The sequence below is a fragment of the Triticum urartu genome, chromosome 1A (genome assembly GCF_056163025.1).
Source record: "Triticum urartu cultivar PI428250 chromosome 1A, HENAU_Tu73, whole genome shotgun sequence".
Classification (NCBI taxonomy): Eukaryota; Viridiplantae; Streptophyta; class Magnoliopsida; order Poales; family Poaceae; genus Triticum; species Triticum urartu.
The window spans coordinates 12,101,170-12,126,678 of record NC_141873.1 but is presented as its reverse complement, the minus strand read 5'-3'; the positions used below and the strand labels follow the sequence as shown (position 1 = coordinate 12,126,678).

At 44.9% G+C, this 25,509-nt stretch overlaps 1 protein-coding gene across 4 annotated transcripts; it reads right to left on the bottom strand.

The window, feature by feature from the left end:
• Positions 1–667: 667 nt before the first annotated feature.
• On the bottom strand, positions 668–23,874 carry LOC125542415 (agamous-like MADS-box protein AGL29). Of its 4 annotated transcripts, XM_048705466.2 has the most exons (7): positions 23,489–23,874; positions 22,404–22,527; positions 22,263–22,303; positions 20,170–20,216; positions 19,694–19,767; positions 18,882–19,596; positions 668–4,478 (listed from the first exon to the last, which is right to left on the bottom strand). In XM_048705466.2, the coding sequence occupies exon 7, from the start codon at positions 1,449–1,451 to the stop codon at positions 876–878; it is 576 nt and encodes a 191-aa protein (XP_048561423.1). In that variant the 5' UTR covers positions 1,452–4,478; positions 18,882–19,596; positions 19,694–19,767; positions 20,170–20,216; positions 22,263–22,303; positions 22,404–22,527; positions 23,489–23,874; the 3' UTR covers positions 668–875. The 4 variants fall into 4 exon arrangements, 2 of the variants coding, with proteins under 2 accessions (XP_048561423.1, XP_087400099.1); XM_087543973.1 differs by having other exon boundaries at positions 20,170–22,303; XR_015616529.1 differs by lacking the exon at positions 668–4,478 and having other exon boundaries at positions 19,236–19,596; positions 20,310–22,303.
• Between the last annotated feature and the right edge of the window lie 1,635 nt (positions 23,875–25,509).

The window sequence follows — 25,509 nt, the reverse complement described above, 5'->3', positions numbered from 1 at the left end:
AACCAGAGATTGGTTCGCTATAGGCCACTTACCTTATATGTGTTGAATGTGATTGTGCATGCATGCAATGTCGTTTGTTGTAAGCTCAGATCCTATTATTTAGCTAGCTCTCCCGCGTCCCCTCTCTTCTCTCAGCTAATGGCTAGATCGTATTAGGAGATTGTTGACCACCCGGGAGGACAGGGGCAAATTCATCTTCGTGGTCGGGAGCCCGACATGAGCACGGTAACCATGACAATGAGCAGTCACACGTCGACCTTTCAGCCTCGCCGCCGGGGTCGCCGGGAGCCCCAGAGCAGTAGTCGGGGTCGGCGGGGACAGCTCCGTAGAAGGCGAGTGCGGTCGGAACCAGCACGTAATCGTGTCTGGAGCAGCGTCAGGTGAGAGTGGCCGTCACCATCGCCTCTCTTGCAAGCCGCTGGCCGTCCATGGTCACCGCGGCTGCTGCTCATGCAAGCTGCCGGGAGCTGGGTGGTCATGAGTATGTACATATATATGGTTCGCCGTGATTTCTTCAGATCGTCCATCGCGACTTCTCCGCTTGACCTATAGTAAGTCGCACGTCATCGGATCTGATTTGGATTTGGAGTCGATTACTCATGAGGTTTCCATATAATTTGGAACTTATTTTGTAGAAACATGGTACGGTTGTCTATCCAAGATGTGAATTTTTATGAAGAAATGACATCCATGACATGACATTATGGGCAAAAAACAAAATCGGACCTTCCATATAAAAAAAAACAAAATGCTTCGTGAAGTTAATGGTTGTACTCGATATTGCGAGCATCATACACATAATGCATGCATGCATGCATCCGTACTTTTCGTTTGAGACAAGATCGAAGATGTGGTAAGGTATCGCTAATTAGCCGCTACATGTTCATGTAGGCAGGCGGTGCAGCGGCTAGAGGTAGCTGCAGCGCGTCGACCCGGCGGAGGAGGGTGTCCCTGAGCCGCCGGAGCGCCGTCTCGAACTCTGGCAGCTCCGCTGCCCCGAGAGCCTCGACGTCGGCCTGCCACCACAGCGCAGTTGACCTTGCCGCCATGGCCCGCTCCACGTTCGCCTCGACTTTCTTCATGCGCTTCTTCTCCGCCTCCACACGCGCCTTGGTGTCGTCCAGCTCGCGCCGCAACCCCGCCAGAGCGCCAGCATCGTCATCGTCATCACCATGGTCGTCATCATCTTGGACGTTGCCGTGGTAGCGTCGGAGGACGGCATCAACGGAGGGGCTGCCGAAGGCGTAGGCGTTGCCGCGCGCGGAGCGTGAAAAGACGACGACGGCGACGTGGACGCCGCAGAGCGCGGAGAGGTCGCCGGCCATGCCGAAGAGCGTGGGGCGGCGCTTGGAGAAGGCCACCTGCCGCTTGGCCGGGTCCTCGATGAGCTTCGTCTCGTTCCTCTTCTTCCTCCCCGTCCCTCCCTTCTTCGTCTTCGTCTTCATCGCCATGGATGGTCGGCAGGAAGATGCAGATCCTTAGCTTCGATCGACTGGTTTACGGTGTAGTAGGGGAAAGGTACCCTTGGTACTATCTTAATATATGGAGATGCAATTAATACGTATGGATCAATTCTATCCTTGTGGGATTAGCTTCCATATATGATTATCTGAAACGAAGGTTCCAAGAACCTTCCTTCAAATCCTATTGAGGTGTAAACTTTGGAGTTTGGACTGCTAGTTGTACGTGATCCGACCTTTTGTCGAGTGTTTTTTCCAAGGCATTTGGCAAACGGAGCTTTTGTCTAGTGCATTCCAAAACACACTCGGCAAAATTCTTTCTATTTTGCGGGAAAAACATAGGATCAATTCTTTTTGCGGGAATAAACTTAGGATCAATCCATCACGCAAGTATAAGGAACACCAAAACTAAACCGCCTAGCGATGACTTCAAAGACTAAAGTGAGCCGAAGGCGTGCCGCCATCATCGCCCCTCCCTCATTGAAGTTGGGTAAAACTTATTATATAGACAGTCGCGGAGTGTCGTATTAAGGCCCTACCGGACTAGCGCACCAGAAAAACAACCGTCGTTGATGAAAAGAAACGTTGATCGAAAGGATGCAACATGTAGACACACGAACAAAGACTGTATCTAATGTGATCCATCGAAGACCAATACCGATCGAATTCCACAACATTCATCAAAGACACACGTCCACACATCCTCCGATGACACTGGACGCACCATTGAGACGGGGGCAAGGCGGCGAGGACCTTAGTCCATCTTCAGGGAGCCGCCTCCGCCGCCACACCTTCTTGAGCGGGACACAAGCCCTAATCAACTTTTAAAAAAACTAAAACCAGAACAGGAACCCTCCCACCGGCAAGGACCGAGGTCCAATCTGCCTCCATGGCCCTAAGGCCACTGGAGATAAGGTGGACCTGTGGCGGCAAAAGTCCCACACTATGCAAATTTGGAGGGTTTTCTAGTGTAACACTCGGCAAAAGAAAAACATTCGGCGGACATTGTTTTCCTATCATTTTTTCATTTATTTTCTTTCATTTGATTTACTTTTTTGGCACTCGACAAACATATCTTTTGCCGAGTGGTTCTGAAAACACAGTCGGCAAAAAATCTTACACTGAGCAAACTTGAGGTTTGTCTAGTCTTACACTCCGCAAAAGAAAAACACTTGGCAGAGATTCCATTTTTTTCTTTTCTTTCTTTCCATTTTTTCTGTCTTTTCACTCTCTTATTTTATTTCATTCTTTATTTTCATTATTTTAATTCATTTTAATTTCTTTTTCCCTTTTTCCTTTTTATTGTTTATTGTTTTTCCCCTGTGTGTAACATGAAAAGGTTGGTAAAAATAAATTGGAAAATCATACTTGCGTTAACGATTCTAATTTTTAGGCTATACCCAAGAAAATAAGGAAGTTCCAAACATGCAGGGTTCCCGTATCCGTTCCCGAACATGGAGTTTACCGTTCTTCCAATTCTAGAAAATGCAAACAGAGACTAAAAACATGGAACATGGTGTCGGGATTATTATATGATCTTTAGAGGTTGTGGTAAAAATTTGGGAAGGTTTCACAAAAGTAGTGACATACACTGCTTGGAAACCAGAACATCTCCGAGGAAGAATCATGGTTTCAAGAGGGAAATGGTCGGATTTGAAGGTGACATGTCGGTTGCTTCATGGTTTGACCTTAAATAAAATCTATTCTCAACATACACTCACATGTTCCATGTCATAATTGGGCATTTTTGGGGTTTGTTTGCTATATTTAAGTCATTTAATGCATTTTTAGGCATATACTGAATATAATTCAAATTTGAACTGTAAGTGCATGAAGAAGTTCGAAAATTGGGCCAAAATCATATTTGTTCTCTTTACTTTATGTTTCAGCCTTATCCATGAAAATAAAAGAAAGTCAAAACAATCGGATGCCAAGAGCTGGCCCCGAACATGAAGTTTATCAAAAATAATAATTCTGAAGATGAAACGTAGTCGGAAAAACATGAAACCTGACATGTTGTCATTATATGACATCAATATGCCGTGGTAGAAGTTTGATATGGTTTCTCAATAGTTGAGATGTACAATGCTTAGAAATCAGACCATCTATTAGAAAGAACTTAGGTTTTGAGAAAAACGAGTCAAGTTTGAAGGCAAAGGGTTGGTTGCTTCATCGTTTGACCTTGAATCTTCTCTAGGCTCAACATATACCATCAAATGTTTTATGTTACTAGTAAGCGTGCACGTGCAATGCACGTACAATCGATAGAAGATGTTTCTTTGTTCATCTCCGTTAAGAGGCAATTGTTATATAAAATCAACAAAATTATACTTCTATAAACGAATGATAGATTTCAAGTAGTCGGTGTGTAGTAGAAAAAAATCTTTACGACTACGGTCACAAATAGTAAGAATTTCCATTATGTGGAATATTGGATGTTCATTTTTGGTACACAAATATGAGATATGACACAGGGTAACATAAAACCATAATTCTCCCAGTCATTGACCCAGCTTATCATTTTTTATGTGCACAGTCAAGATGCTCTCGACATGTTAATCTTTAGTTTATTCTTCACAAAAATATCTCAACACTAAAATTCACAAGCTAAACTTGAGAAGCAACATGCACAATCGTTCTCCAAAGTATCCCCTCTTTCATCTCTTTTATAGTCCAGTCCCGAACATTTCATGTCTAAATGCCAGAAGAAATAGTGTCGGATAAAAACAAGGGTAAACATTGGAAAACTAATTGATTTGATTGTGTTCAAAACAAAACAAAATCCCCGGATTCTAGTTAGTAATGCATAGAACCCTGATTTTCAAGTATACAAGTTTGCATGTAAGAGAAATTTCATGCACACCATGTAAATCCACAAGAAATTATAAATACTAGTTGGGCAGTTGTCTTACAAGCAACATAAAAATCAAAAGGAATAGATACATGCAGCAAAGCTTGTAGGAGGGCCTCTTCCATCTTGGTCACGTTTTGTAGTGAAGATATGCGAATATTCCATGGCTGCAAGTAGCACTACTAGAAAAAGGGCTATAGATGGGATTGACACTAATGGCGCACCAGACAAGCGGTGCGCCATTAGTATATACTAATGGCGCACCACCTTCTGATACGCCATTAGAGTTGAAACTACTAATGACGCACCAGGCCCAGGGTGCGCCATTAGTATCAAAAAAAAAAATTTTGAACTAGTGCGCCTGTCCAAACACACTAATGGCGCATCCAGACACAGTGTGCCATTACTAGTTGTAACTAGTAATGGCGCACCTGTCGGAAAGTGCGCCACTAATGTTGTTTTTTTTATTATATTTTTTATTCCTTTTTTTGCAAAACTACTAATGGCGCACTGTGGGACAGTGCGCCATTAGTATGTTTTTTTTTGCAAAACTACTAATGGCGCACCACCAGAAGGTGCGCCATTAGTAACCTGGATTACTAATGGCGCATTTAGAGTTGGTGCGCCATTAGTAAGTGGGCAGCATCAAGATATTTTGGACAGCCTTTCCTACCCACACTCACTTTCTCCCCACTTCATTCTCTCCACCTCCTCCTTGTCTCGGGTGCCTCCTCTTTTTCACCTCATTTCCACCATAGATTCATTCAGTTTAAGTGGTTAAATTACCTTGTTTTGATAGGTAAGTAAGGGGGGAAGCTATATTTATGTTGTTCTCCCTACAACAATGTGCACATGCACTTTTTATGGCCTAGCTAGATCTATGTATGTTCGTGGTGTTGCATATGTTTGTGGTGTTGCATATGTGTTTGTGTTTGGAGGTGTACCGGTATTTGAAATGCGATAGTTGCCAATATTTTGCCGGAATGTTGATTCATTTCCGTTTCAGCGAGAATTTTGGCATTAAGCATTCTTTTTGGTCCTATTTTTAGGGAAAGTCATGCCAAATTTTTTCTTGGTTCTAAAATATCGTTTTGCTCTACCCCGCAGGCGACCATGGTCCGCACGATGACCGAAGGCATCGTGAATAGGTTTTTGAGGTCCGCGAAGGCCGAGATGCTTCAAAAGAATGAGACGGAGATAAGATGTCCGTGTCGAAGATGCAAGCTGAAGAGCCTTATTGCGGACCCGGAATCCGGGCAGGTGCGGGACCACCTGCTCTTGCGTGGTTTCATGGATGGCTATTTGTGGCAAGGTGACGAAGATGACTACAAAGTCGTCCATGGGGGCCGGGCAAGAAATGAGGAAGGGCAGCAAGACAACCACCGCGGCTCGGGCGGGCGAGAAGACGAAGAATCCCCAGGAGATGATCACGACGGTGATGCTGTACACAGTCATCATGTAGAAGATGCAGGACATGATGATGAGGAAGATACCGGAGCAGACGACGGGCATGATCATGAAGATGATGATGCCGGCGGAGCAGACGACGCTGGACCATCGATGGGCTGGGTGCAGGACCCTCATATTCAAGAGCTGCTTCTCAAGTAGACGGATAACGCAAGAGCTGCCGCCCGAGAGAAAGCCAAGATGGATCAACTTGAGTTAGACACGGTTACTCCATTGTATGAAGGATGCAGGCCCGAGGATACCCGCCTGAAAGTAATGCTCATGGCTCTGGAGATGAAGGTAAAACACAAAATGACCGACGCATGCTTCGACGAGAACATGTCATTCTGGCACGAACGTCTTCCCAAGGGGAACAAGTGCCCGACCAGTTTGGAGGAGGCGAAGAAAATCGTGTGTCCTCTGGATTTACCGCACGTGAAATACCATGTGTGCATGAACAATTGCATCATTTATCGGGACGAGCACGCGGAGTCTACCATATGTCCGGTGTGCGGCGTCACTCGATACAAGAAGAGGAAGAAAGCTCCTCGAAAAGTGGTGTGGTACTTTCCGATCACTCCTCATCTGCAGCGGTATTTCGCGGACCCTAAGGTAGCAAAGCTCCTGCGTTGGCACGCGGATAGGGAGGAGAAGAAGCGAGAAGATGACGCAAATGATCCGGAGATAGATAAAAAAGACAAGATGCTGAGTCACCCTAAGGATGCGAGCCAGTGGCAAGCGTTGAACTTCGAAGACCTAGAATTTGGGAACGATCCAAGGAACTTCGAAGACCTAGAGGGGTTGAGTGCGTGGATTGCGGGCGGCCAACAGGGGCCGCCCCCGATTCCTAGCTTCACGGCCAGCAACTCGCAGAATGCGATGGCGGGGCCATTGGTGTCTCCGGCGGAGGCGGCATTGGTGTCTCCGACACCGGCACGGGAGCTTAATGCACCCGGGTGTACGCCGGCCGCCACCTCTGCAGCAAGCGGCCCCTCCGTCAACTGCACGCCCGCCGTTGGCGGTGCCTCGACATTAGCCGAGCTCGACGCCATCATCACGGTAACTAATTAAGCCTCCCTCAGCCGAGGACTTCATCTTCTTGCCTTTGACTGGGCATCCCTGACCCCCTACTTGTTTTCGCAGGGCGCCGCCGACGTTCCGTGCACTCTCCTGCACTTCGTGAACAACGAGTTGGTCGATGTCGCCAAGGGCAAAATCGTTCAACCGGGCAACCCCTTGTTCCACGGTACCCAGATGCCACCCAACTTGTTTAGGGTTCAACTGGTTCGGGTGCTGCCAGGCTGCGCGAGTTGTTACCTCCGATTCGACTCGTCGGGGCTGACGATGATGACGTGATGACCCTCAGCGCCTGCCTGAGCTGGCCCCTGCTTTGGCCGAAGAGCCAGATTCATTTGGGGGCGGGGGACACTGTTGGAAATATGGCCTAGAGGCAATAATAAATTGGTTATTATTATATTTCCCTGTTCATGATAATCGTTTATTATCCATGCTATAATTGTATTGATAGGAAACTCAGATACATGTGTGGATACATAGACAACACCATGCCCCTAGTAAGCCTCTAGTTGACTAGCTCGTTGATCAATAGATGGTTACGGTTTCCTGACCATGGACATTGGATGTCGTTGATAACGGGATCACATCATTAGGAGAATGATGTGATGGACAAGACCCAATCCTAAGCCTAGCACAAGATCATGTAGTTCGTATGCTAAAGCTTTTCTAATGTCAAGTATCATTTCCTTAGACCATGAGATTGTGCAACTCCCGGATACCGTAGGAGTGCTTTGGGTGTGCCAAACGTCACAACGTAACTGGGTGGCTATAAAGGTACATTACAGGTATCTCCGAAAGTGTCTGTTGGGTTGGCACGAATCGAGACTGGGATTTGTCACTCCGTGTAAGCGGAGAGGTATCTCTGGGCCCACTCGGTAGGACATCATCATAATGTGCACAATGTGATCAAGGAGTTGATCACGGGATGATGTGTTACGGAACGAGTAAAGAGACTTGCCGGTAACGAGATTGAACAAGGTATCAGGATACCGACGATCGAGTCTCGGGCAAGTATCGTACCGCTAGACAAAGGGAATTGTATACGGGATTGATTAAGTCCTTGACATCGTGGTTCATCCGATGAGATCATCGTGGAACATGTGGGAGCCAACATGGGTATCCAGATCCCGCTGTTGGTTATTGACCGGAGAACGTCTCGGTCATGTCTGCATGTCTCCCGAACCCGTAGGGTCTACACACTTAAGGTTCGATGACGCTAGGGTTATAAAGGAAGTTTGTATGTGGTTACCGAATGTTGTTCGGAGTCCCGGATGAGATCCCGGACGTCATGAGGAGTTCCGGAATGGTCCGGAGGTAAAGATTTATATATGGGAAGTCCTGTTTTGGTCACCGGAAGAGTTTCGGGGTTTATCGGTAACGTACCGGGACCACCGGGAGGGTCCCGGGGGTCCACCAAGTGGGGCCACCAGCCCCGGAGGGCCACATGGGCTGTAGGGAGTGTTCCTTGGCCTACATGGGCCAAGGGCACCAGCCCCACTAAGGCCCATGCGCCTAAGAGATGGAGAAGGGGCAAACCCTAATGGGATATGGGCCTTAGGGCCCATATTGGTGCGCCTCCCTCTCCCATCCCCTCTTGGCCGCCCCCTTGCTCCCCATCTAGGGCTGCCGCCCCCCCCCCCCTAGGGGTGGGAACCCTAGAGGGGGCTCAGCCCCTCCCCTTCCCTATATATATGAGGCATAGGGCTGCCCATAAGAGACGCGATTCGATCTCTCGTTGGTGCAGCCCTGCATCTCTCTCTCCCTCCTCTTCTGTGGTGCTTGGTGAAGCCCTGCAGGATTGCCACGCTCCTCCATCACCACCACGCCGTTGTGCTGCTGCTGGATGGAGTCTTCCTCAACCTCTCCCTCTCTCCTTGCTGGATCAAGGCATGGGAGACGTCACCGGGCTGCACGTGTGTTGAACGCGGAGGTGCCGTGCGTTCGGCACTTGGTCATCGGTGATTTGAATCACGACGAGTACGACTCCATCAACCCCGTTCACTTGAACGCTTCCGCTTAGCGATCTACAAGGGTATGTAGATGCACTCTCCTTCCCCTCGTTGCTAGTCTCTCCATAGATAGATCTTGGTGACACGTAGGAAAATTTTGAATTTCTGCTACGTTCCCCAACAGTGGCATCATGAGCTAGGTCTATGCGTAGTTTCTATGCACAAGTAGAACACAAAGTAGTTGTGGGCGTTGATTTTGTTCAATATGCTTGCCGTTACTAGTCTTATCTTGATTCGGCGGCATCGTGGGATGAAGCGGCCCGGACCAACCTTACACGTACTCTTACGTGAGACCGGTTCCACCGACAAACATGCACTAGTTGCATAAGGTGGCTGGCGGGTGTCTGTCTCTCCCACTTTAGTCGGATCGGATTCGATGAACAGGGTCCTTATGAAGGGTAAATAGCAATTGGCATATCACATTGTGGTCTTTGCGTAGGTAAGAAACGTTCTTGCTAGAAACCCATAGCAGCCACGTAAAACATGCAAACAACAATTAGAGGACGTCTAACTTGTTTTTGCAGGGTATGCTATGTGATGTGATATGGCCAAAGGATGTGATGAATGATATATGTGATGTATGAGATTGATCATGTTCTTGTAATAGGAATCACGACTTGCATGTCGATGAGTATGACAACCGGCAGGAGCCATAGGAGTTGTCCTTATTTATTTATGACCTGCGTGTCAACTTAAACATCATGCAATTACTTTACTTTATTCCTAACCGTTAGCTGTAGTAGTAGAAGTAATAGATGACGTGACAACTTCAAGAAGACACGATGATGGAGATCATGATGATGGAGATCATGGTGTCATGTCGGTGACAAGATGATCATGGAGCCCCAAGATGGAGATCAAAGGAGCTATATGATATTGGCCATATCATGTCACTATTTGATTGCATGTGATGTTTATCATGTTTATACATCTTATTTGCTTAGAACGACGGTAGTAAATAAGATGATCCCTCATTAAAATTTCAAGAAGTGTTCTCCCCTAACTGTGCACCGTTGCTACAGTTCGTCGTTTCGAAGCACGCCGTGATGATCGGGTGTGATAGATCCTTACGTTCACATACAACGGGTGTAAGACAGTTTTACACATGCAAAACACTTAGGGTTAACTTGACGAGCCTAGCATGTACAGACATGGCCTCGGAACACAGAAGACCGAAAGGTCGAGCATGAGTCGTATAGAAGATACGATCAACATGAAGATGTTCACCGATGTTGACTAGTCCGTCTCACGTGATGATCGGACACGGCCTAGTTGACTCGGATCATGTAATCACTTAGATGACTAGAGGGATGTCTATCTAAGTGGGAGTTCATAAGATGAACTTAATTATCCTGAACATAGTCAAAAGGATTTTGCAAATTATGTCGTAGCTCGCGCTTTAGTTCTACTGTTTAGATATGTTCCTAGAGAAAAATTAGTTGAAAGTTGAAAGTAGCAATTATGCGGACTAGGTCCGTAAACCGAGGATTGTCCTCATTGCTTCATAGAAGGCTTATGTCCTTAATGCACCGCTCAGTGTGCTGAACCTCGAACGTCGTCTGTGGATGTTGCGAACATCTGACATACACGTTTTGATGACTGCATGATAGTTCAGTGCGTAATGCTAAATGGTTTAGAATTGAGGCACCAAAGACGTTTTTGAAACATCGCATAACATATGAGATGTTTCAAGGACTGAAATTGGGATTTCAGGCTCGTGCCCACGTCAAGAGGTATAAGACCTCTGACGATTTTCTTAGCCTGCAAACTAAGGATAAAAACTCAATTGTTGAGCTTGTGCTCAGATTGTCTGAGTACAACAATCGCTTGAATCGAGTGGGAGTTGATCTTCCAGTTGATATAGTGATGTTTCTCCGAAGTCATTACCACCAAGCTGCTGGAGCTTCGTGATGAACTATAATATGTCAGGGACATATATGATGATCCTTGAGATATTCGCGATGGTTGACACCGCGAAAGTAGAAATCAAGAAGGAGCATCAATTGTTGATGGTTGGTGAAACCACTAGTTTCAAGAAGGGCAAGGGAACAAAGGGATACTTCATGAAATGGCAATTCATCTGCTGCTCTGGTGAAGAAACCCAAGGTTGAACCCAAACCCGAGACTAAGTGCTTCTGTAATAAGAGAAACAACCACTGGAGCAGAATTACCCTAGATACCTGGTAGATTAGAAGGCTGGCAAGGTCGATAGAAGTATATTTGATATACATTGTGTTGATGTGTACTTTACTAGTACTCCTAGTAGCACCAGGGTATTAGATACCGGTTCGGTTGCTAAGTGTTAGTAACTCGAAATAAAAGCTACGGAATAAACGGAGACTAGCTAAAGGTGAGCTGATGATATGTGTTGGAAGTGTTTCCAATGTTGATATGATCAAGCATCGCACGCTCCCTCTACCATCGAGATTGGTGTTTGCGTTGAGCATAGACATGATTGGATTATGTCTATCGAAATACGGTTATTCATTTAAAGAGAATAATGGTTACTCTGTTTATTTGACTAATACCTTCAATGGTCTTACACTTGAAATGAATGGTTTATTGAATCTCGATCGTAGTGATACACATGTTCATGCCAAAAGATAGTAATGATAGTACCACCTACTTGTGGCACAGCCACGTAAGTCATATCGGTATAAAACGCATGAAGAAGCTCCATATTGATGGATCTTTGGTCTCACTCATTTTTGAAAAGATTGAGGCATGCGAACCATGTCTATTGGTGTATATGCATGAAGAAACTCCATGCAAATGGAGCGTTTGGACTCACTTGATTTTAATCACTTGAGACATGCAAATCATACCACATGGGCAAGATGACTGAAAGCCTCGTTTTCAGTAAAATGGAACTAGAAAGCAACTTGTTGGAAGTAATACATTTTGATGTGTGCAGTCCAATGAGTGCTGAGGCATGTAGTGGATATCGTTATGTTCTTACTTCACAGATGATTTGAGTAGATGTTGAGTATATTTACTTGATGAATCACGAGTCTGAATTATTGAAAGGTTCAAGTAATTTCAGTGTGAAGTTGAAAGATGGTCGTGACAAGAGGATAAAAGATCTATGATACGATCATAGAGATGAATATCTGAATTACGAGTTTGGCACAAAATTAAGACATTGTGGAAATCATTTCACAACTAATACAGCCTGGAACACCATAGTGTGATGGTGTGTCCGAACATCATAACTGCACCCTATTGGATATGATGCATACCATGATGTCTCTTATCGAATTACCACAATAGTCTATGGGTTAGGCATTAGAGACAACCACATTCACTTTAAATAGGGCACCACGTAAATCCGATGAGATGACACCGTATGAACTATGGTTTAGAGAAACCTAAGCTGTCATTTCTTAAAATTTTGGGGCTGCGACGCTTATGTGAAAAGGTTTCAGGCTGATAAGCTCGAACCCAGAGTGGATAAATGCATCTTCATAGGACACCCAAAATAGTTGGGTATACCTCCTGTCTCAGATCCGAAAGCAATAAGGGATTGTTTCTAGAATCGGTCCTTTCACGAGAAAAAGTTTCTCTCGAAAGAATTGAGTGGGAGGATGGTGGAGACTTGATGAGGTTATTGAACCGTCTCTTCAACTAGTGTGTGGCAGGGCACAGGAAGTTGTTCCTGTGGCACCTACACCAATTGAAGTGGAAGCTTATGATAGTGATCATGAAACTTCAGATCAAGTCACTACCAAACCTCGTGGGATGACAAGGATGCGCACTACTTCAGAGTGGTACGTAATCCTGTCTTGGAAGTCATGTTGCTAGACAACAATGAACCTACGAGCTATGGAGAAGCGATGGTGGGCCCGGATTCCGATAAATGGCTCGAGGCCATATAATCCGAGAGAGGATCCATGTATGAAAACAAAGTGTAGACTTTGGCAGAACGGCTCGATGGTCGTAATGCTATTGAGTACAGATGGATTTTAAAAGGAAGACAGACAATGATGGTAAGTGTCACCATTAAGAAAGCTCGACTTGTCGTTAAGATGTTTTCCGACAAGTTCAAGGAGTTGACTACGGTGAGACTTTCTCACTCGTAGCGATGCTAAGAGTCTGTTGGAATTATATTAGCGATTACTGCATCATTTATGAAATCTTGCAGATAGGATGTCAAACATTGTTTCCTCGACGATTTTCTTGAGGAAAGGTTGTATATGATACAACCGGAAGGTTTTTGTCAATCCTGAAAGATGCTAATAAGTATGCCAAGCTCCAGCAATCCTTCTAAGGACTGGAGTAAGCATCTCGGAGTTGGAATGTATGCTTTGATGATGATCAAAGATTTTGGGTTTATACAAAGTTTATGAGAAACTTGTATTACAAAGAGGTGAGTGGGAGCACTATAGAATTTCTGATGAATATATGTTGTTGATCAGAAATGACGTAGAATTTCTGGAAAGCATATAGGGTTATTTGGAAAGTGTTTTTCAATGGTAGGCCTGGATTAAGCTACTTGAACATTGAGCATCAAGATCTATGAGGATGGATCAAAACGCTTAATGGTACTTTCAAATGAGCACATACCTTGACATGATCTTGAAGTTGTTCAAGATGGATCAGTCAAAGAAGGAGTTCTTGTCTGAGTTGTAAGGTATGGAGTTAAGACTTAAAGCTCGACCACGGCAGAATAGAGAGAAAGGACGAAGGTCGTCCCCTATGCTTAAGACATAGGCTCTACAGTATGCTATGCTGTGTACCGCACCTGAAGTGTGCCTTGCCATGAGTCATCAAGGGGTACAAGAGTGATCCAAGAATGGATCACAAGACAGCGGTCAAAGTTATCCTTAGTAACTAGTGGACTAAGGAATTTTCTCGATTATGGAGGTGGTAAAAGAGTTCGTCGTAAAGAGTTACGTCGATGCAAGCTTAACACCTATCCGGATAGCTCTGAGTAGAGATACCGAATACATATAATGGAGCAACAATTTAGAATAGCTCCAAGTAGAACAGTTATTTGGATTAGCTCCAAATAGAACGTGGTAGCTACATCTAGGAGATGACATAGAGATTTGTAAAGCACACACGGATCTGAAAGGTTCAGACCCGTTGACTAAAACCTCTCTCACAAGCAACATGATCAAACTCAGAACTCTGTGAGTGTTAATCACATGATGATGTGAACTAGATTATTGACTCTAGTGCAAGTGGGAGACTGTTAGAAATATGTCCTAGAGGCAATAATAAATTGGTTATTATTATATTTCCCTGTTCATGATAATCGTTTATTATCCATGCTATAATTGTATTGATAGGAAACTCAGATACATGTGTGGATACATAGACAACACCATGCCCCTAGTAAGCCTCTAGTTGACTAGCTCGTTGATCAATAGATGGTTACGATTTCCTGACCATGGACATTGGATGTCGTTGATAACGGGATCACATCATTAGGAGAATGATGTGATGGACAAGAACCAATCCTAAGCCTAGCACAAGATCATGTAGTTCGTATGCTAAAGCTTTTCTACTGTCAAGTATCATTTCCTTAGACCATGAGATTGTGCAACTCCCGGATACCGTAGGAGTGCTTTGGGTGTGCCAAACGTCACAACGTAACTGGGTGGCTATAAAGGTACATTACAGGTATCTCCGAAAGTGTCTGTTGGGTTGGCACGAATCGAGACTGGGATTTGTCACTCCGTGTAAGCGGAGAGGTATCTCTGGGCCCACTCGGTAGGACATCATCATAATGTGCACAATGTGATCAAGGAGTTGATCACGGGATGATGTGTTACGGAACAAGTAAAGAGACTTGCCGGTAACGAGATTGAACAAGGTATCGGGATACCGACGATCAAATCTCGGGCAAGTATCGTACCGCTAGACAAAGGGAATTGTATATGGGATTGATTAAGTCCTTGACATCGTGGTTCATCCGATGAGATCATCGTGGAACATGTGGGAGCCAACATGGGTATCCAGATCCCGCTGTTGGTTATTGACCGAAGAACGTCTCGGTCATGTCTGCATGTCTCCCGAACCCGTAGGGTCTACACACTTAAGGTTCGATGACGCTAGGGTTATAAAGGAAGTTTGTATGTGGTTACCGAATGTTGTTCGGAGTCCCGGATGAGATCCCGGACGTCACGAGGAGTTCCGGAATGGTCCGGAGGTAAAGATTTATATATGGGAAGTCCTGTTTTGGTCACCGGAAGAGTTTCGGGGTTTATCGGTAACGTACCGGGACCACCGGGAGGGTCCCGGGGGTCCACCAAGTGGGGCCACCAGCCCCAGGGGGGCACATGGGCTGTAGGGAGTGTTCCTTGGCCTACATGGGCCAAGGGCACCAGCCCCACTAAGGCCCATGCGCCTAAGAGATGGAGAAGGGGCAAACCCTAATGGGATATGGGCCTTAGGGCCCATATTGGTGCGCCTCCCTCTCCCATCCCCTCTTGGCCGCCCCCTTGCTCCCCATCTAGGGCTGCCCCCCCCCTAGGGGTGGGAACCCTAGAGGGGGCGCAGCCCCTCCCCTTCCCTATATATATGAGGCATAGGGCTGCCCATAAGAGACGCGATTCGATCTCTCGTTGGTGCAGCCCTGCATCTCTCTCTCCCTCCTCTTCTGTGGTGCTTGGCAAAGCCCTGCAGGATTGCCACGCTCCTCCATCACCACCACGCCGTTGTGCTGCTGCTGGATGGAGTCTTCCTCAACCTCTCCCTCTCTCCTTGCTGGATCAAGGCATGGGAGACGTCACCGGGCTGCACGTGTGTTGAACGCGGAGGTGCCGTGCGTTCGGCACTTGGTCATCGGTGATTTGAATCACGACGAGTACGACTCCATCAACCCGTTCACTTGAACGCTTCCGCTTAGCGATCTACAAGGGTATGTAGATGCACTCTCCTTCCCCTCGTTGCTAGTCTCTCCATAGATAGATCTTGGTGACACGTAGGAAAATTTTGAATTTCTGCTACGTTCCCCAACAGACACCACCCCAAAGACAACACCGTCAGTCGTGCCGGCGCCAAGTCGGCCCCATGGCAAGACCGCCGCAACGGTGCCGGACATCCCTATGCCACTGGATCCAAACATGCATATGGCACAGGATCAGAACGACGACGACGATGATACATTTGGCAATGTCGATCAGTACGTTGCCGATCATGGGTACGGTGGCGACTTCATGGGGCCTCCTTCTCAAGAACCCAACCCAACAAAAGACGTGCGCGATCTAGCTCGTACCGCGGGGAAGCCAAGTTGCAACAGGCGTCGTCTGCAGTTCAGCTCTCAGGAGACGCCTCCAGCTGCCGACTTCACCGAGCCTCAGATAGGCGAGGTGCGAAATATTATCAGCCCCAACACACTCAAGAAGGCGGTCTGTGAGCAGAACTCGGTCCCATTACAGGAGAAGAAGAAGGCACGCAAAAGAAAGACTAACAAGGGTGCGGACCAGCCGGCACCGAGTACGATCCGTGCTCAGGACGGGCCACCTTCACCTGAGGATTTAATGAGGAGGCTGCATGTGGCGGGTAGGCCGATGCTACCGAGAAATATGCTCGATGCTGCAACCGGTGCTATGCGGAGTCTGCATGACAGTGTTCTTTCTTTGGAGAAGCGGCGTCTCAAAGAGAAGGATGTGGCATACCCGGTTTTCACGGCCAAGGTGCCAGAGGGCAAGGGCTTTGTGGATAACTCCATCGGGGGTACGATCGTCCTGCGGTTTGATGACATCCACGCTATGTTGAACCTTCATCCGCTGCACAACACCTTCGTTCGGCTATTTTCGCTAAGTATGGAGATGCGGATCAGTCGCGACAAGACCCCGGACATCGTGATAGTCGACCCCTTCTACATGCGTGCCAAGATCTTGGGCAGCGCTGAGGACCGGCAAGTCGCGAGTTCTTACCTCGAAGGCGTCATTCTGGCAAACCAAGATAAGGATAACTTCCTCGTGCCTTACTTTCCCGAGTAAGTCCTCCCCTCAACCGCCCCGTAACGTATGAATTCTTAGATTTCGATCGTTTTTCTTTTAACATTCCGTGTTTTCTGCAGTGACACACATTGCACGCTCATCCTCCTAAGCCCCAAATATTCCATGGCCACGTATTTCGACCCGGACCGTCATTCGAACGTAGACTACACAAATGTCAAGAAGGTTCTTGATGATGTTCTCCCCGGCTACGACAAATCTGGAGGCACCTTCACCAGGCCTATTCGTAAGTACGGCAAGCACGTGTTCTCCCACAATACGACGTTCTGCTGCGTCAAGCAGCCGCCTGGCGGTCAGAAGGGTGCCTACTACGCCATCCATCACAAGCGGGCGATCGTACGGGACCAGCATCAACTTCTGCTACCGAGTAAACTCAAAGATTGGGCCGCGAACATGTCGGTAATCCAGGACGCGAACATCAGACAAGAATTCTTTCGCATCCAGTCGGAGTTTGCGGAAATCATCCATCAAGATGTCCTTCGTACCTCGGGCAGTTCTACCTCAGAAATCAACCGTCCAACAGTGACATCGACACAATGCTACAAATGCAGGCTGACAACGACCGTTATTTCATGACTCCCATGATAGACGGCGGCTTCATCCACGCTCCGGTCCCTTGAGTCGATTCGAAAGCAGTGATGCTGTGTCTAGTTCTGAAACATCGATTGGCTCATGTTGTAATTAAACTTTAATGAACTTGTAGTATGTCTCTTTGGTTTCGAGAGTCGTTCAACTTAGATGTAATCGATGCTATTAATGTCTTGCTTTTCTCTTCCAATCGTTCTGTTGCATACTTATATATTGCTTATGTATTGTCTGTGAATTGGTACTAACGTTTCGTTTGGCTAGTGCATAGCGATGCCGTCGTATGTCGTGTACAAGGTTAAGGTTCCCGGAGTCTACGACGACTGGGAGGAGTGTCGGAGACAGGTTCACCGATTCAGCGGTAACAGTTACAAAGGGTACACCACTAGGGCCGAGGCCGAATCTAGATACGCCCGCTATCTAGCGGGAGAGGGGAGGGAGCGTTGGAGGAACCGGATGAAGACGAGTTTCATCATGATGACCGCAGCTCTCTTCTATGTGATGGTAGTTTAGATGATCGATATCAGACTTGTAATGTGAAGACAAACTCACTACTCGCGGTCTCGAGACTTGTAATATAATGTTCTATCTTTGTTCGGTCTTTTCAATTTGGAGACTAATATGATGAATTGTATTCAGAGACTAATCTTCTATTGTATTCGATGAATCTATTGTTGATGTGTGCTGTCTATATTTTGTCCAATTATACATTTTGTAACCTGTGCAAAAAACAGAAAATAAAAAAATAAAAAAAGCTAATATTCATACTAATGGCGCATCACATCACAGTGCGCCATTAGTATGTCAAAGGATACTAATGGCGCATCATTAAAGAGTGCGCCATTAGTATGCCGAAGTTACTAATAGCGCATCTTGTTGTTGTGCGCCATTAGTATGCCAAAGCACCTGGGTATACATGGCCCCCTGGGAGGCATACTAATGGCGCATCACCACAATGCGCCATTAGTATGCCAAAGGATACTAATGGCGCATCATTAAACAGTGCGTTATTAGTATGCCGAAGTTACTAATGGCGCATCTTGTTGTTGTGCGCCATTAGTATGCCAAAGCACCTACATGGCCCCTGGGAGGCATACTAATGGCGCACTGTTGTATATACTAATGGCGCATCTGAGGTGCGCCATTAGTATACCAGATACTAATGGCGCACCAGTGGTGCGCCATTAGTAAAATATACTAATGGCGTGGCACTAATGGCGCACCTCTAATGCGCCATTAATGGCCAAATTAGGTGCGCCATTAGTAGGCCTTTTCCTAGTAGTGTAGATGAGACATATTATGGGAAAATAAATAAACATGGCATGTTAATAGTTCGATGGAGGAGCAGAGGCTGGAGAGCAATTTTTACGGCGATTATCTATGTACTTAGGAGGAGACCCATCTTCATTGGTCTCAACAATAGCAGGAGAAATTTATCTTGTGTCCCACATGGACCTCCGTTTCTTAGAAATACCAGTCATACCTTTGTTTATTAGTCTGATGAAATAGCAGACGTTAAACAGTTCCAGATAGGGAACTACCTCCCTTCCATCTTATCCCTAAATATCCATATGATCTTCTTTGAAATAGTGAAAGAATGGTACATAGTTGTAATCAACCAAAGCACTATACTTCAAAATATGCACGAGACAAACAGAGATAGCAGCTGTAACTGGAAGGAAGACAGGTTGGGTTACTGTGCAGATAAATCATAACTGCATAGTATGTAAAAGGAATTTGATATGAAGAGTTAGCACAAGAGAAACAAGGTTGTATAACAAATTAGTAGGATCCAAGGTCAGGCAAAAATAAACATGTTTAGTTGGAACGATGCAGAGGACGGAAAAACAATCTTCCATTATCTTAAAAAAAGTTAAGCATATGAAGTGACCAAGATGAAATTTTGTAACCATGACCGTTGCTGAAATCTCTAGTCATTACAAACTTCACAAATTTCATGCCTACAACAACTCTTTGCCTTACCTTCAGCAATCACAGAAATATATACAAACAATGAAAACATGATTAATGTTTTCTACCTTAGCCAGGTTAGAAGGGACCACTGGGTTAGAAAAGCACGGGGATTCATCATTCTTCTGCCCTAACTGTGATCATTTTTGTAGATCATGGTCCAGCTCTCTAAAGTCAATTTTGCTATGTCCCTTTTTTTCTTCTTTGATCCTTGGATTGATAATAATCTGGGAAACAAATATATGAGTATTTTGAGTGCATCCTGGGAGCATAGCGGTCAACTGTAGAACATATGATGCATAGACAAACATCAAAATAGTTGACCTTCATGGTTGATACACAGGTAAGTTTGTACAGGTAGAAAATCATCCAGAAATGTCAACCTCATTAGTGAAATCCTGGGAAAAAAATGCACGACATGAGCCATCATGTATCATGAAAATCAAAGAATCATGATGTGTTGTGCCTATATGGTCACACTGACAACAGAGCACAATTTAGCTGCTTGAGCTAAAGGATTGCGAAGTCCTGAACATGTTGACAGAAAATATCATGCACCGTACCAAAGATAAAGTGAGGAATGAGGGTGACAGACAACAACTCATCAATTATTTCCTGGCATCCTCTATGTTAGACCCGTGCATGCTGAATGAAACAAATCACAATCTCCTAGATATGATCGCTAACACAAATAAATGAAACTGGAGTAGATCAAAGAAGAGAAAATTATAATTCTGCACCATGATCTTGTGGTAACACCACTAAAAAACTAATTAACAGAGGAGAAAAGGAAACAATACCATATGGTACATATCAAATTATCCTGAGAAAACATTCGCATGTCCATCTGCAGTTAAAATAAAAGTTTACATGGTCAGAATGTAAAATGCTGATGGCAGATATCAAACTTGACCACCTCATCTAATAAGTTCAGACTTACTGTGTCTACACTTTGGTAGCAAAAGTATATTTCGCATTCATGGTAGCAAAAGCCTCAAGTAAAAGGCAAAATTAGTATACCGTGGTTCAAAAAAGGCGAAATTAGCAAGATAGAATAAAGTAAAAAAGGAAAATTAGTGATAGAAATTATCATACTTCTCCAAAATTCAGTGGAAGGTGGTGCACTGGGATCCATACGTGTTCAGAGCCAAGGGCATTTTCAAAAAGCAGTTTTTTAGTATGCTAATTTAAGACACACGTACTCATTTATTCTTCTAGACTACTCACAACCTTATACAAAAGGAAGCGACAAACTACATATACAGTGTGAAAAAACAGAAATTTATAAGAGCACACATTTAGTGATGCCGTTTTTGTCCTTTCATAAAAGATTACTATTAAATTGGAAGGGCATTTTATCTATATGGTTCCGTAGAGTTAGGATCACACGAACAATAATGAGACACAATAATGACAAGGCATGGAAGACCAAAACAAATATTGCAGTTTAACAAAAAAGAACGAAGCAATCCGCTAACTTTTATGGACAGGGAACAACAAAATGAAAACAAGATAAGCACTTGGTGCTGTTATCATATATCAAACCTGTGTTATCCCTCCAAGACATCTCTGTACACAATGTTCTTGGTGCTTTTGCCCGTTTGATCTATTTATTTATTTGGCTTTGCCAGAACCGGAGTTGTCTGCCTTGAAACACCCCTTGATAGTGCAACATAGAGCTGGCTGTGCGAGAATACATGCTCCGGAAGGTAAATGCCAACAGTTGGGATGGTTTGCCCCTGGGCTTTGTTTATGGTCATTGCAAAACTCAAACGAATAGGGAATTGCTTCGTCTTCAACTTGAAAGGAAGTGAAATATCCTCCGAGGGTGCTATCGGGATCCTAGGGATGAACACTCTCTTTCCAGCATGTTGTCCACCAACAATCTTGGCATCGATTGCGTTATTTTGGAAAGCTCTAATCATCAATCTCGTTCCATTGCAAAGTCCGTTATTAGGATCAAGATTCCAGAGCAGAATGACAGGACAGTTGACTTTTACTTTTAAAATATGGGGAGGCAAGCCATTCGGAGTGAGGTTGTTCAAATAGTCAATTGGGTAGTTATTGCGTGTATCATCATCGACGGAATCAAAGCTATAGTATACCTTATCTTGGCCGGGGAACCTGTCAATCATCTTTGCATTTAGGTCGTCCACGTGCTCATTCTTGGTAGAAATAATAGCATGTGTGCTCATGTAGGCACCGGATGAAGCGTTCTCATGAAGAGATGGGAACACATGTTCAATAAGCTTCATGACGGGTGCGTCATCAGGCAGACGCACATAATCATCACCGATCGTCTCCTTCATTCCATTGCCAATTCTTAAGAGGTATTTAGAGAACCACGGGTCAGTCTGTGCTCTCATGTTACGTGTGAGGCGTATTATTCTAATTTTCTCTCATAGATATGATCTTTGGAGAGTGATGTCAGTGATCTGTGCTCTTGTCCCACGCGGGACCACGGGAAGGACCCGCTCTCTTCTCATCGGACATTCGTGCATACCAATTTTTACCACTTTTTGGTTTTTCACCATCTTGATTAACAACTGAGTTGGTTATGTTGCTCAATGGAGTTCGTGGCACATCGAGTGATGAAGAAGAATGTGTCTGGTTTGCAGTCTCATGAGTAGGTGTATTCGTCGGATCTTTAAATGGGGAACGATCCCCTGATCGTAACGCATGCGGACGATGATTCCTCATCTGTGGCATGTTAAAAAAATGGGGAACATCCTACATCAGTAGGATGACAAAAACGATGCTACAGAGGCATATTATGAGTTGTTATGCAGATTTGTCATGCAATATTCATGCAATTTTGAGAAGCTCAATTCTTAAATGTTGCGAACAAAGTAAGCACAAACTCAAGTAAATATGAATATGTGACGAAAAGGACCTTAGATGTTGTAGATGCCGATGAGTGCCAATGTTCTTAACCTATAGAAATAAAGTATGCGTTGTTAGGGAGGAGGCAAAAAAAAGAAGATATAAATTATTCTTAGTGAGATTGCCTAAATGCCATATATCATTGGAGAACCTGGACTGTTGGTTTTCTGCATGCTGTCTACAGAGGCATATTATGAGTTGTTATGCAGATTTGTCATGCAATATTCGTTCAATATTGAGAAGCTCAATTCTGCACATCATCGGGGAACCTGGACCTGAGTAAGCATCTTCAGAACATCAATCAAATGAAAGGCATGGGCAATTTTAATTTTTAAAAAAAATACAATGATAGGCGTGGGAAATTTACTTTTCTTACAGAGCAGGCATTTTAAAAAAATCATGTACATTTAGAACCAATGATGGTATTTTCTTTTTATCTGCGAATGAGCGATCTGATGATGTAGCTTGTAGCATCACTCAAAGTCTATCCAAAAAATGGAGGAACAATAATGAACAAACCAACAAACATCATGTGCTTCTGAAGGGTTATACGTGTGCAGCCATACTTATTCCGGAGGTGCATTTGGCAAGGTGTCTAGGGAGCCAGCTGCAGTAGCAAGTCTATAAGCAGGACCAAAAAGAATTTGTGCCTGGTTGGTTATGAATCTGCGAGGAAAAGATGAGTTGGGTTTTTATGTTTCCTGATAGTTTTCCAACCTGGATTAATAGTGGAGTTATCTGAGACACTAAAAATTGATGCAATTAAAGGGAAACTATGACATAGTTCTGGATAAAAACATATGATAGGGGCAAGCTTAGTTCAATCCATAAGGATCATTCATCGAACAACAAATCCAAGTTAAAATACAATGATAGGCTCTGTAGCGGAGGTGGATACAAATTAAGGTTAAATTGCAACGATAGTTTATAACAATAAAAAAAGAAAAGGATCAAAGAAACAAATATGAGACTGATTGAATGCCAACCATCCTCGATACGCCTTTCAAATTATTCACAAAACAAAATTATTCAACAAAACGATTCTAAGAAAATCAAGAAATCAATATAGCTTCTGAATATGCACGACCATGGTTTCAATAGAGAACATATATTGTTAACCTATTATGCTATTTGGATGCATCAAAATTCTTCTGAACAGAAGTTAGAGTAGTACATATCCGTGTTCCAATTCAGCTCATTTAAAAAAGAAAAAGGCCAAGGTGCGACGGGGGCGACCTGCTGCGAAGGGCGTGGGGCGAAGGAGGCTCCGGCTCCAGGGGCGAACTGCGGACAAGGGACTGCGGCCAAGGGCGGTGGCGACCCGCGGCGGCGCGACCTGCGGCGGGTGCTGGCGGCTCCGACGCGACCCGCAGCGGATCCAGCTTTGGGCGGGTTCGTCGGCGTCGTCGGCGCGACCTGCGGCGGCTCTAGACCGGCGGCGGCTCGGCGAAGGGCGCGGGGCGGGGCGGCGCCGGCGGCGACCTGTGGCGGCTCGGGGAAGGGCGCGGGCTCCGATGGCTCCGGCGGCGACCTGGCGCGGGGCGGCGAACGGCGCGGGAGGAGGAGGGGACGAGAGGTCGGGGGCGAGGGGGTCGTGCGGGTCGTGCGGACGGTTTGGTTCTTTTTTTTAACAGCGAGGAGGGCTGGATTAACGATAGATGGTTTGTTGCCTTACGGCCTGGCTTGCAGCGTTAAACACCGAAGAATTAAGGACCATTAGATGTTGATGATGGATGGTTGTGATTGTCTGGTTCTCCGCCCTCTCTTCCTTTTATAGGGGTAGTAGATAATATTGGCATTTTGGGGGATTTGTTTGCTATATTTAGATCATTCAGTGTATTTCTAGGCATCTAGCAAATATAATTCAAATTTGAACTGCAAGTTGATACATCTTTGATGTATCTATATTTTTTGTATGTTTATGCTATTATCTTATCATTTACATTGGACTAATTAACCTATTAATTAAGTGTCCAGTGCCAGTTTTTCTGTTTCTTTTTGTATTTCAGGGAAATGAGTATTTTAACCTTAAAAAATAGGATGAGAAGTTTTTCACCAAGGGACACCCATGGGGCCTGGCCCCGATACCTGGAGAGGCCAGGAGTCCTTGGCGTCTAGCCACTAGGGCAAGCTTCTAGAGCCCTCATCTGTCCGCAAACTTCCCTCGAAGATATTCCACCGCCATATTATTTTAAGATCGGAATGGATGTGCACACGACACTATGTGCCCGATGTGCAGCCGATAAATAATCTGCACCGTCAGATGCTTTAGGGACCAAAGTACTGATGGCTGGAAGGGAAACGTCATCTGCATGTCGTTTAAAAATATCGGCTGTATAGCAATGCTCTTTTAAGATTTTCCGGAGTTAGAATCTTTCGGGACTAATAAAACAGTGACGGAAGGCAGATTTCAGCATGTAGAAAACCGCAAACTGTGAGTCTGCATACCAACACTCGAAGAGAATATATATCAGCTTCTTAAGCTATTTCCACAAGAAAACCGATTCCACTATTCCAAATTAGTGTGACATGTAACACATGCTAGAGTCCGTGAAATTAATGATCATCTCAACAATACTTACCATTATTGCTTCAAACATATTCCCTCCGTTCTGAATTACTTGTCGTGGGTATGGATGTATCTAGATGTATTTTAGTTCTAGATACATCCATTTCTGCGACGAGTAATTTGGAGCGGAGGGAGTATATATTTAAGGACGCCGATAACGCCCACACGTGTGGGTGTTAAGGGATCTACCCACACGTTTTGTGTGGTGTCTAAGAGGATCGGTCCACACGCCTACGTGTGGGCAAAACAAGTAATGCCCACATGCCTTTTTTTCCTCGCGGTCCCTCGAGACGAAAAGATCCCCAGGAGTATGCGAACATGACTGAGATGCTCCAGAAGTAAGTTCAATCAATCATTATCGCACCATATCGGCAACTTTGTTCATTTCCTAATTTCAAGTAATTATTTTTTGTCTGTCAGGGTTTGGAAAGACTTCACCGCAATTTCTCCGGGACTGCCGACCGAGCTGAAATTTAAACACCCGAAAGTAAGTACTACTACCTAGTTCCGCACATCTCCCATTGATTCTAACAAGTTTCATCAATACAATTCAGCATGCTTGCTTATTAGTTTGATTGACCTCTATTTCTCGTAAAGTGCTTGTGGCAGGAAGTCGGGAATAATTTATGTGGATACTACGTTTGCGAGTTCATCTACAAGGAGACGTCCAAGAATAAGCGGGGCTACT